The 11,772-nt window shown below is 43.6% G+C and overlaps 2 protein-coding genes across 14 annotated transcripts in view; one reads left to right on the top strand and one right to left on the bottom strand.

The window, feature by feature from the left end:
- Nucleotides 1-9,556, bottom strand: part of Ints9 (integrator complex subunit 9) — an 85,759-nt gene extending 76,203 nt beyond the window's left edge. For both annotated transcript variants that reach the window (XM_029541601.1, XM_021202927.2), the window contains exon 1: nt 9,286-9,556. In XM_029541601.1, coding sequence (XP_029397461.1) covers nt 9,286-9,294 — 9 coding nt within the window. In that variant the 5' untranslated portion in view covers nt 9,295-9,556. The remainder of the gene's footprint in view (nt 1-9,285) is intronic.
- A 234-nt stretch (nt 9,557-9,790) lies between these two features.
- Hmbox1 (homeobox containing 1) overlaps nt 9,791-11,772 on the top strand; it is a 135,016-nt gene continuing 133,034 nt past the window's right edge. For all 12 annotated transcript variants that reach the window (XM_029541916.1, XM_021204003.2, XM_029541915.1 and 9 more), the window contains exon 1: nt 9,791-10,075. The gene's annotated coding sequence lies outside the window, so the exon portion shown is untranslated. The remainder of the gene's footprint in view (nt 10,076-11,772) is intronic.

Below are 11,772 nucleotides of genomic sequence, written 5' to 3'. Positions count from 1 at the left end.
AAAAAAACCAAAACTGTCTGAACTATAAAAGATAGGAAAACACTATAATATCCTTTGTTAAAACTACCATTTTATATCTCTATTTCCAGATATTGGAAAAAAAAAAGTTGGAAGGAATCTTTAACTAGAAGGTCCAATTATGTAACCTTGGTTTCTTTCCTGCTGCTGAGGTACACACCCTACAAAGACAACTTAAGGGAGACTGGGCTTATTTTGGCCATTGTCCAAGGTACAAACCATTATGGCAAGGAATTTATGGCAACATGAACTTAAAGTAGCCGCCGTATTGTATTGACAATCAGGATTGGAGAGGGACAAATGTATTCTTACTAATGCTCAGGTGGTTTTTCCTGTTTTATACAGCTCTGACTCATGGTCTACCCATAGTGAGCAAGGCTTCCCTCCATTAACATAATACAATCTCTCAAAGGCATGCCCAGAGGCCCATCTTGAAGAACCAGTTTGCCTCCATTTTAGGCTTAAAAGCCATCATATAGTAAAGACAAACTAGGTTCATTCCTGTTTCCTCTCCCAGGAATGGAAACCTTCTTTTGTTTCAAAAGGGTTGTCATAGCTATCTTATTATGATGACCTGTTGTTAGGATTGAGTCTTTGTTTCAGCAGGTCAGTACAACTACCTTGCTATGCTTATGGTCTGTTCCTGTAACCCCACCTATTTTGCCTACCAAATCCCCCAAATTTGTAAAGCCTATGCCCCAGAGCTATAAAATTCTTGTGCACACCTTTAATCCCAGCATTTGGGAGGATCTCTGTGAGTTCAAGGTCAACCTAATCTACAAAGGGAATCCTAGGACAGCCAGGACATACACAGAGAAACTCAGTTTCAAAAAACCAAACCAAATCAAACCTCCAAAACAAACAAACAAAACCCAACAACAACAACAACCACCACCACCTCTTGCATTCCTCACATCTAATGCTCATCTCTCAAACCCCTACCTTAGGGGGAGACAGACTTCATACAAGAATAAAAAAAACTTGCTTTAATTAACTTGGCCATGCTAATATGGGTTGGTAGTCTTTTTCCTCTAATCTTTGGGATTAGCAATCTTGCAGGTGATTCTAGATACTATCAAGCTGACAAAAGATACAATCATCACATGTGCTTCTTTTATTTTAATGAAAAAGGAACATAAGATAAATTGTACTTAGGAAAAGACAGTATCTGCTTAAGCCATTAAGCCTGAAATTTTGATATGTCAGGCATTTTGTTATAAACTTTCTCCATTCCTTTATAAACATGAATGATTAAAAAAATTAATGACCGTAAGAGCAAAAAGGGGCATTACTTCCACAGTTTGTATTGAAGAGATGCTTTTGTTGTCTGCCCAACTATTCATCTTTGAGGAAGCTAAAGTTCACTTAGTTGTGACTTCAATAAACGTAAACATTTGCTGCCTTAAAGAAGGCATGAACATAGAGCGATATGTGGTGATCTAAACTTGTTCTTCTCACAGTAAGTTCTTCATCCTGAGGCCCTGAAGTGGATTCTTCTCTTACAAGTTTTTTTCTAGGGGCTGAAAGCTGGTTTAGTAGTTAAGAGCAATTGTTCTTGCAGAGGACTACTCAGGACTGTCTGTAACTCAAATTCCAGTGGATCTGACGCCCTCTTCTGACCTCATTGGGCACTACGAATGAACTTGGTAGTGTTGTGCCCCCTTGCAAACCCCCAAAAGACGACCAGGAAGCCAACTCCGATGCATTCACACTAAGGTCTTTTTATTCAAGCTCCAGCTTGGGCTCACCACTGTCTCTGATGCAGCAGGATGGGAGGGCGAAGCCCCAACCCAGCTTCAGGCAAGCATTTATAGAAATGAGCAAACAAGCAAGGGGATTTCTAGCCTGGCACACATCTGAGTGGGGGGCTATTATGGAATTGTGTTGCCCTTTAAGATAATTGGCTGGTGCTGGGAGCCACGTCATAAACTTGTGCTTTCCTCCTGATGAGTGGATGTTAGGAAGTGAAGTGCCAGGGGCAGGCTTGTTGGGGAGTAACCTGGAGACAGGTGCTAGGTATAGGCTTGTTGGTTAACTTGAGTTCAAGCTAAGGTCAGCTTGGACCCACGATCTGGTCTCACACAGACATACATGCATGCAAAACACTCACGCATAAAATTTAAAAATCTAAAAAAAGTTTTATCTAGTCCCTTTCCATGTTCCACGTTTCCTCAGAACCTCTGGCTTCAATCCTCTTCATAGTCCTGCCTAGTATGTCAGCTCTTAGCTTCTTGCTGGTGCTTTTCTGGAGTTCTGAGGATCTTTGTGGATCATGTCCTTTGTCTACCTGCTTGAGCCCACAATTCTGTTCTCCTTAACACCTAGTGATCACACACTGGCATTTTAAAAACAACAGTAAAGATCTTTTGAAAATGTTTTTTTAAAGATTGCTTATGGCACCACACTATTTATTGACTTGTTTGTTTGTTTAGCTTAATGGGGGAGGGGAGCAGAGTTGTACTATCCCTTGCTGGCCTCAACTCACTATGTAGATCTGGCTGGCCTTGAATTTGCATCACTCCTCTTGCCTCTGCTTCCCAAGTGCTGGGATTACTGGTGTGAATCCGCATGCCCCTTTCTGAGATGTCTTTCCATATGCATAATCCCCAATGTTTTATATATATGAAGGTCTGCAGCAGGTAGATAAGGAAGGGGCAAGGACATAGGAAAGGAGATGGTTATACTCACAAGAAAAGAGGCAACAGCTTTCTCACATATTACCAGAATAATGGAAAGGTAGTGGCAGCTAGACATTACAAAAATTTTAAGAAGGCATATTAATGATTACAATTACAACTAAAATCTCTACTTTTTTAATACAAGAGTACTTTAGCCAGTGACCAACAATATAGCTAAATCACGGCATTCACTGTAACACTGGCTGAATCCTATAACAAACCCAGCAAGCTCTATTTTCACAGAGGCAGGAAATGCATCTATTTGATCTCTGCACTACACCAGTCCCTTGAGTAATGCCTAGTACGAAGGAGGTGCTCAAGATTTGCTGACTGACTAAATGAGTGACGACAGAGATGTGGGGGATGGTTTATATGTGGATCTTTGTTGATATATAGTAAGCTAGGCACCACTTTTCCACCAGGAATGGCTACATTTCCCTGAGTTGGGAAGGAGACTGTTCCCTCCCTGTTGTGGTCTGTCTGTCAAAAACACAACACGCTGATGGCCATCAGACAGGTAAAGGGCTCTGGTACTCAGGGAAAGCCACTAGGGCAGTTACTTACTTTTAGGATTCTGAAATGCAAAATATCCACTTTTATCGCAGGGCACTACCATACAAAGTGTTTTGTAACGATATATGCCACACAAGCCTTTTACAGGACTTGAGGAAATGAATAAAGGAAAACATCTGTCTTACTGGGGCTGTGATAAAATCCCACCGTTCAAAAGGCTTGACATGACATTACATCAGAGGGACACAGGAGGGCGCACTAATCAACCGGTGAGGAGAAACAGACCCCCCCCCCCCCCCAGCCTGAATTCAGGTTGACATTTTAACAGTCAAACTGCAACACATTAGGCAGTTTCTGGTGAGACTTTGAAGGACTATCACTTACAGAGAAAGATGTTATTCTCCTGATTCAAGATCAAGGAAGTCAGAAGAATTTGTCACTCTGTCAAGGAGAAGCCAGGAATGTCTACACAAGGTGAGAATCAACCATACTCTAACCCCCAATGATTTGTTAAATGACCTTGGAGAAGGATTTGCTGCTTTAAACAAAGACTTTCTATTTAATCTACAATTGAATGTGGAGTTCTGCTCATCCTCTACTGAACTGATACATAAATTTGTCTGTTCCATCTGTTTTCCCAGGAGTAATGGCGAGTTTGAGCAGGTAAAAATGAAACAGTTTTGCACAAAGTGCAGCCCTAGAGCTTAGATGCAGTCTGTGGCCTTTCCAAGTTTTAAATTTGTAAATGCAACAGTAATATACAATTCCCCTTGTGGAATTCAGTAAGCATGCTATAATGGAGATCAAAATGACTTCCCTTTCAGGCCTTTAACGAGAGAGTGACAACAGCTGTCAAGCGCCAATGTGTGGAGGCAAGGTGCTTGCCTCACTCACTAGAGTGCCATTAATCCCAAAGTCACATTCAAGCTTATGTCTCAGCAAAATTATAAGTAATTCCACACATAGCTATTTGGGGTCAAACATAATAGTTAAAGTGGAATGTGTTGAAACTGAATGTTATGGGTATGCTGTGGTTGCATAATAAGTATCTGTGGACTGGATAAGCATGAAGATTCTGTCAGTCACTGGAACTAGCTCAGAAAGATTCTGCAACCTATACTTCATGGAGTTCACTTTAACCCTCACTTCGCCACTAAACTCCCCGCCATTGGGTTTCAAGCTTACTTGCTGCCAGTCTGTTCAGCGTACTTTATGGCAAGGGGCTTCGGTAACTTCTATCATTTAGCTGAACTACTGACCACTAGGTTGTATCTGATTAGGCTCGACCTACACCAAAAAGCAACTATGCTCTAAAATGTGCCAATTTAGAAGATGTATTTCCAATCTCTCCTAAAAGGATTATAATCGGAAATATCAACAAATATATTTTGTTAAAGCTGCCAGAATAATGTATAATATTATAAATATCGCCAGTCACTAAATCCTTTGAGTTAGTATCTAGGAACTCTTCAAGTGGCATTCAATGTCTTCAGTGTGCATGTGAAAAGCCATCATCAAAGTGATGTGCGAGGAGCTGGAGAGATGGCTCAGTGGTTAAGAGCACTGCTGCTGGCTTTGACTTCTAGCACCCACATGACAGCTTACATTTGTCTGGAACCTCAGTTCCTGGGTATTCAGTACCTTCTTCCATCCTGTTTGGGTACCAGACATGCAAATGGTGTGCAGACATGTATGGGAGCAAAACACTCTTACACACAAAATAATCAAATACATTTTAAAAAAGAAAGTGAGTTGCTAGGGGCTGGAGAGATGGTCTAGTGATTAAGAACGCTTGCTGCTCTAAAAAAAGGACTGGAGTTTGGTTCCTAGGACCCTTATGGGGTAGCTTATAATTATAGTTCCTGAGGATCCAGCATCTTCCTTGGCCTCCTTGAGCCATGCATACACATGGTACTCACTCAGATAAGCAGGCACTCGTACTCATATGTATCAATACAAACAAATATTAAGAAGAAAGTGAAGTGTAAAGTTAGAAAACGCAAATCCCATCAAAGCAGCTGCTTGAATCTGTGAAAACAGAGGGTCAGCTGACCCCTGCACTTCTGAGGTCAGCTGACCCAGCGAGTGAATTCCAGGCCAGAGGGGCTGCTGCAGAGTCCCCGTTTCAAAATAAAAAAGAACACTAGCTTCACTTGGCTGGTGTGGCATGGGGCCTGTTTGGTGACAAAGGAGATTTTAAAACTTCAATTGTTTCCCCAGTAAAGTTTTAAGATGGTGTCTTACCATCTCAGGTTGGTCTGGAATTTGAGATTTCTCTGCCTCTGTGATAGATCATAGCAATGTGCTCCTATGCCCAACACCGATAACCATTTTAAAGGCTGTAACTGAAACAAACTCTAATTTGCATCTAATGCCTCAGTTTGCACGCCTCTAAGAGTCCTTCCTGCCCTGTGCTACCTGCCACAGTGCAGGGGCTCCTGACTCTGCCCTTACTGAGCTGCAGACTCTTAAGCCAGGGAAACGAGGATTCAGATCCTGCGTTCTCACTTTTAATCTGTTTAACCTGGAGTCTCTTCCTTCACTTTCCAGAAGCTCACATTTTTAATCAGTAAAATGGAATACTATCCTCTAGATCAAAGGATGTGCTGCGCTGACAGTGCGTCTGGCATCACAGCGACTGCTCTGGAGGAGGCAGCAGGTAGGACAGGAGAGCTGACTCCGCGGTTAAGAGCACTTATTACTCTTCTGGAGGACCTGGGTTCGGTTCCCTGAACCTACATGGTGGTTCACAGCCATCTTAACTCCAGTTCCAGGGGATCCAATGCTCTCTTCTGTCCTCTATGGGGACTGCATGCTTGTGGTACTCAGATTTAAATATAAGGCAACCCTCAGCCCCCCCCCCCCAATGCTCTTTTTAGAAAGTAGAAATTAATATTTTTACTCATGTTATTATTTATTATAATCTTAAATCCACCCTTTAACCTTTTACCCAACATTCCCCACAGACCTTGACAGCCTTTGGGAAATTATATTTCTCGTAGTAAAATCACAAACTATGTGTTAAGTCTCTGGGAATAAAATGTCTACGTTAGGGAGGACAAACACAAAGAAATAACTAAAAGTCCAACAAACAGAATGGTCTGCCATGAAAACATGTACCAGGGGTGCCTAACTCAAGAAACTATTGAAAAACTATCATTCAAACAGTGTCCTGAAATATGTAAAGACTATACTAAGAAAAGACAAATATGGTACGTAGGTAATTGAGCACACTGACATTTCCAAAGACAAAAGAAAACAGAGTGAACTCAAAAGAACTGGAAAACATCCTACATGATCTGAATAAAGACATCCACAGTGAAAGCTAGTTAGACTACATGTAGAGATGTAAGTGGGATAATGCTCTCCAGAGCCAAGTCAACCACGTTAAAGATTGTGAGGTTACCTGAAATGCAAAAGAAGGTACGAAATTTGGGGAAAAAAAAAGCTGAGATTCCCTAGAAAAGATCAAGACAGAACACAGGGAGGGCCCTTAGAAGGTGTTCCAGTTTGCTTGCCATTGCTGTGATAAAACACCATGACCAAGCTAAATGTGGTGGTGCATACTTTTAATCCCAGCATTTGGGAGGCAGAGGCAGAGGCAGAGGCAGGTGGAGCAATGTGAGTCTGAGACCAGCCTGGTATACAGAGTGAGTTCCAAGATGGCCAGAGCTACATATTGAGATCCTGTCTCAAGACAAAACAAAACTAAAGGCGAGCCAAAACCAACCAACCAACCAACCAACCAACCAACCAAAACAAAAAACAACAACCTTTATGACCAAAAGGAGGCAAAGGGTTTAACTGGTTTAGACATTCTGATCACATCCATCATGTAGGGAAGTCAGGGCCTGGAGGCAGGAACTGCAACAGAGGCTATGGAGGAAGGCTATGTATTGCTTGCTCTCCACAGCTTGCTTTCTTATCAGCTTCAGGAACATCTGCACAGAGATAATACCACAGACTGTGGGTTGAACCCATCCACATCAATTGTCAATCAAGGAAATGCCCTACAGACTAAAGGGAGGCATTTTCTCATTTGAGGCCCCTCTTCCCAGATAACTCTAGCTTTGTGTGAAGTTGATAAACAAAAAAACAATTACAAAACCTAACCAGGACAGAGGGTCTTACTGAATTCCAAATGCCAAGTAAAACAAACCACCACAAAAGTAGTATTAGTAAGAAGACAGAAAAAAGACCTATTCAAGAAACTTTCATTAAGAGAAAGGAATCAAGATGTGGCTAGCCCTCATGCACCTGGGAAAGTTTTTTTTTTTTTTCCAAGACAGGGTTTCTCTGTGCAGTCCTGGAACTCACTCTGTAGACCAGGCTGGCCTCGAATTCAGAAATCCGCCTGCTCCTGCCTCCCGAGTGCTGGGATTAAAGGTGTGCATCACCACTGCCCAGCAAGGGAAAGCCTTATCTCAAAAACAAGAATTTGTTCAAAAGCATGTAGGTGTTTCACAAGGTAACTCATCATGATCATGCTGACGACCAAACCCAATGTATTGTGTGTACCCTAGGCAACCATGCTGCCACCGACATAGATGCCTGGTCCCTCTAACATACAAAGCCCACAGCCAACTTCACATTCCTAAAGCCGTAAACAGAGGTAAAGAGTAAGGAACTGAGAAAGTGTATTCAAACCCTTTGGTAGGCACAGCACACAAGTTTAACCTACTGAGAAACTACTTTGATATGTGGACAGTAATTATTGGATTAGTTATTGGATCTACACTTTGTTTGAAAAGGGAGAGGAAGCATTAATCATTAGAACTCTTCCTTTTCTTGGTTTCTTTCTTTCTTTTTTTTTTTTTTTTTCCTCTCTCTCTTTTTTTTCTAGACAGGATTTCTCAGTATAACTTCCCTGGCTATCCTGGAACTCAGAGGTCTGCCTGCCTCTGCCTCCTGAGTGCTGGAATTAAAGGTGTGCGCCACCACATCTGGCTTCTTTTTGCCAGCTTCTGATTCTGAAAGGGAAAGGTTAAATTTCCATTTGCTCCTTCCCTGCTTTAAACTCTGTGTATAAGTTAAGTAAGAAGATTATATGAGTAAAGCAAAAAATACCTAAGTTCTGATACCCTCCCAAAGTTGTTCTGAGAGGCAGGCTGATCTCAAGTTCAAGGCCAGCCTACAGGTCTACAAAGAGAGTTCCAGGACAGCCAGGGCTGTTACACAGAAAAGCCCTATCTCAAAAAACAGAAGGAGAAAAAAAAAAGTTGTTCTGGAATAAATGTTTCCACATCACTTCTCTCTTAAACAGAACATACCAAACACGCTTCACTCTATTGAGGATATTTCTCTCCACGTAGCAATTAGGAAGATTCTACGATAAGTTGACAAGCATTTCACACCTGCTTTCAACTTCTTTATTACTCTATTACTTATTCCATTAAGCTTGAATAAAACTTGTTAGAACGGTGTGGTCAGTGAAATGGTGCAAAGCAAATATCTGAAAAGGCCACCTGTAAGCGCCACACAGTGACTTCTCCAGGAGGCGTTTTATCTAGAGCTGTTTATTTCAGGCAGGTTCTAAAGGGGAATGCTGCAACACTGCTCTGGTCAAATCCTTCAAGGGCACCACCCTCTAGCATCTCTTTCTTGTAATCCGAACTGTGGTTAGGAGTAACAGGACATTTGGAGCTTCTATCTGATAGCTTCTACTTCCTGTTCAGATCGAATCCAACCTCGCAACATCAGGAGGGAGTCCACTCAAGTGCTCATCAAGAGGAAAGAGGTTGATGACCTATTATAACTCTCAGGTGCAGGCTGAGAAACGTGACCAACCCTAAGTTTTGGAGCCTATCTTTAGCCCAAGGGTGAAGAAATGTAACATACAACTTCATGTGCGGCCAAATGGATCTGCCAAACAGTAATGAAGACCTCCTGACAGATGCAGGAGGATGTAAGAGGGAATTCAAATCCCAATCGCAAAACCCAGCTTGCCACAATTCAGCTCACTTTACAATTTTTAACTGCTGACCTCCCTCCGTGACAAATCATGGTGGAGGCGACAGAGTCCAAAGATATATAGCATTCATTACCTTTGCCCTCTGACTTAGTAGCGGAAACTCACCAGTTTCATATCGGACTTTTGGTGGTTCTGTACCAGTCTCTTCACTTCTCAAGACAAGGAAGGATCTTCCGGTTTAATCTCTATAGCGGAGAGCATCGCGGGACTTGGAGTCTTCCCTCTTTAAGCATTTCCAGAGCCTCACGGGAAGTGTAGTTTTACTGTAGGTATCATGGGCACTGTGGGCGTCTTTCCTTTTCCTCCCTTTTCTCTCTAAACACCTCCTTCCGTCCGCTCAAATTCATCGCCGCCGCCAATTCATCCTTCCTTTCCAGCCCAGCATGATATCATGTCCCTCATCTGGGTCTAGCATCCATGGTATTCTGGGATGTGTAGTCCGCAAGGCTTCAGCTCCCAGCTCCCCTCCTCCCTGTGGGAAGGCGTATGGGCGCAGTGCCTGCTGGAAGCTGTAGTTCCCTAGGGCATCAGACCCTCAACTCTACGCTTTTCCTCTAGGGAACCGGAAACTACAACTCCCAGGGATGCCCAGCGGCAGCAGGTGGGAGCGGGGCTGTTGCTATCAATATGGCGGTTGTCAGCCAGACAAAGACAGTCAGTCTGATGTGATTGAGACAAGGGAGGTTTTCAGGGGGAGACTGGGAGATAGGGGCCTCCCCTCCCCCCTTGGCTCTTCCTGCGCGGGCCTGGAGCCCTCCTCAGCCCCTCCCGCAGGACGCCCCGCGGTGAAGATCCCCTCCCCCTCCCGCCTTCCTCCTCCCTCCCTCAGCCTTGCACTGGGACGCTGGGGAGGGGGCTGAGCCGGGTGCAGAGAACTCTCAGCTGGATTTCCGAGGTGAGTGGGGTCGTTTGCAAGCCGGACTGCCTCAAGTCTCTTTTCCTCACTTCTCTCATTACTTTAAGGGGAAAAAAAATGTCGAGATGTTTGGGGGGGAGAGAAAGTGAGTAGGCGCCACAGATGGGTCTCTGGAGTAGCCAGGTTGAGCATAGGGGAGCAAGTAGGGGTACTTCCGAGGGGGCGGCCGTGCGCGGGTTGTGGGGTGGGGCAGTTTGTGAGGGGCAGGCGTGGAGAGGCGTCGATGGCTTCCCAACTTCTCTCTGGTCTCCGGGTCCGGCGGAAGGTTTGAATCCTGGAGTTGGGGGGTCTTCCTGCTTGGGAGTTTGAGAAACTGTAAGGTGGTTTCGAGGTGTGCTGGCTTGTTTGGGGAGTGTCTCGCTGTGTTTTAAACTGTGACGTGTACTTGGGTGCTGCGATCGTCTTGAAGGAATGTCTGTAGATGGTAAGTTAGATGGCTGGAGTCAGAGATAAGCGGCCTGGGCTTGGGAAGCCCGCAGGAGTCCCGGGCTGGACTTTTGGTCCGAGGATCTTGTGCAGGGTTTGGGGGTGCTCAGTAACTCGTTAGTGTCTGGGCGCCCAGCTCACACTCCCGTGCCCCCCTCTGGGCCAGTCTCCACCCCAAACTCCCGGCAGGACTATATAGATGATGTGATGTGGAGATGCATCTTTGCCTCCTCAAGTCGGCAGCTAAAGGTGGGAAAGGAAAAGTGTTTCTTAATATTTTATTCCGGAACCGTGTTTTGGTTACACTATTGGGGCTACTTTGAAAGGAGTCCTCCGCCCACCTTCACCCCGAAACAGTAAGTAGAGGTATCTTGTCGTCTTCATGCTCAGTAGCTTGCCAATTATTTAAAATTCGGGAACGTGGGGTTGGGAATCTCGAGTGCTAAATGCCATACGCATCTGTGTCTTCTAATGAGACAGAACGTCTGCTCTGTATCCTGAGGTAGATAGGGCTACTTATTTTCGTAGTTGAAAAAACTGTTGGAAATTTTTTGCGTGGAAGAGGGTTGACTGTGCGCTGAAAGGCGCTGCGTGGTTGTTTTTTTTTTTTTTTTTTCTTCTACCCCACCCTGTTCTGTGTCACATTTGCTTGAAAACTGGTATGGAAGAGTGAGGAAGCATTGGGTGAGTGAAGCAAAGAATGCACTTAGCAGTAAAGATACACGCTTCGTAAAGTTGAATGATAAAAGTGATTGCTATTTTTATTTTTGTCTGAAGCTTAAAAAAACCCTTGTCTGTTATATAGGATATAGTCACGTGCTCCTTTTTCTGGGGACCTGCAGATAATAGAAATCTTTGCCTTCTCTTTCCTATCTTTCCTTAGCTTCCTCCCTCCCCCACCCCCTTCCTTCCTTCCTTCCTTCCTTGGCACAGAACATTTCTCTTCCCGATGAACATAATACCTCCTGTACTTTTTTTGCTTAGTTTGTGCTAATATGGGCTGTGCTTTTTGTGGTTTCACTATAAAAATGCATCGTTAAGTGAAAAGGACCCGAATTTGTTGTTATTTTGCATTTATGCCACAAGTCATTATCACATCAGGTTTGCAGTGCTTTGCATTAAACTTATTAAAATTGCACAGCTAAGTTGCTAGATCTGGTTGTATTATGCTTATAAGTCAAGTTTGGGAAATTGTATTTTATTTTTCCATTTTCAATCAGGGTTGGAATGAAACATCTCTTGTTTCTCAC

Source organism: Mus pahari, chromosome 8, assembly GCF_900095145.1.
Source record: "Mus pahari chromosome 8, PAHARI_EIJ_v1.1, whole genome shotgun sequence".
Taxonomy (NCBI): domain Eukaryota; kingdom Metazoa; phylum Chordata; class Mammalia; order Rodentia; family Muridae; genus Mus; species Mus pahari.
The sequence above is the reverse complement of the archived record's forward strand: the minus strand, read 5'-3'. Positions and strand labels throughout refer to the sequence as shown.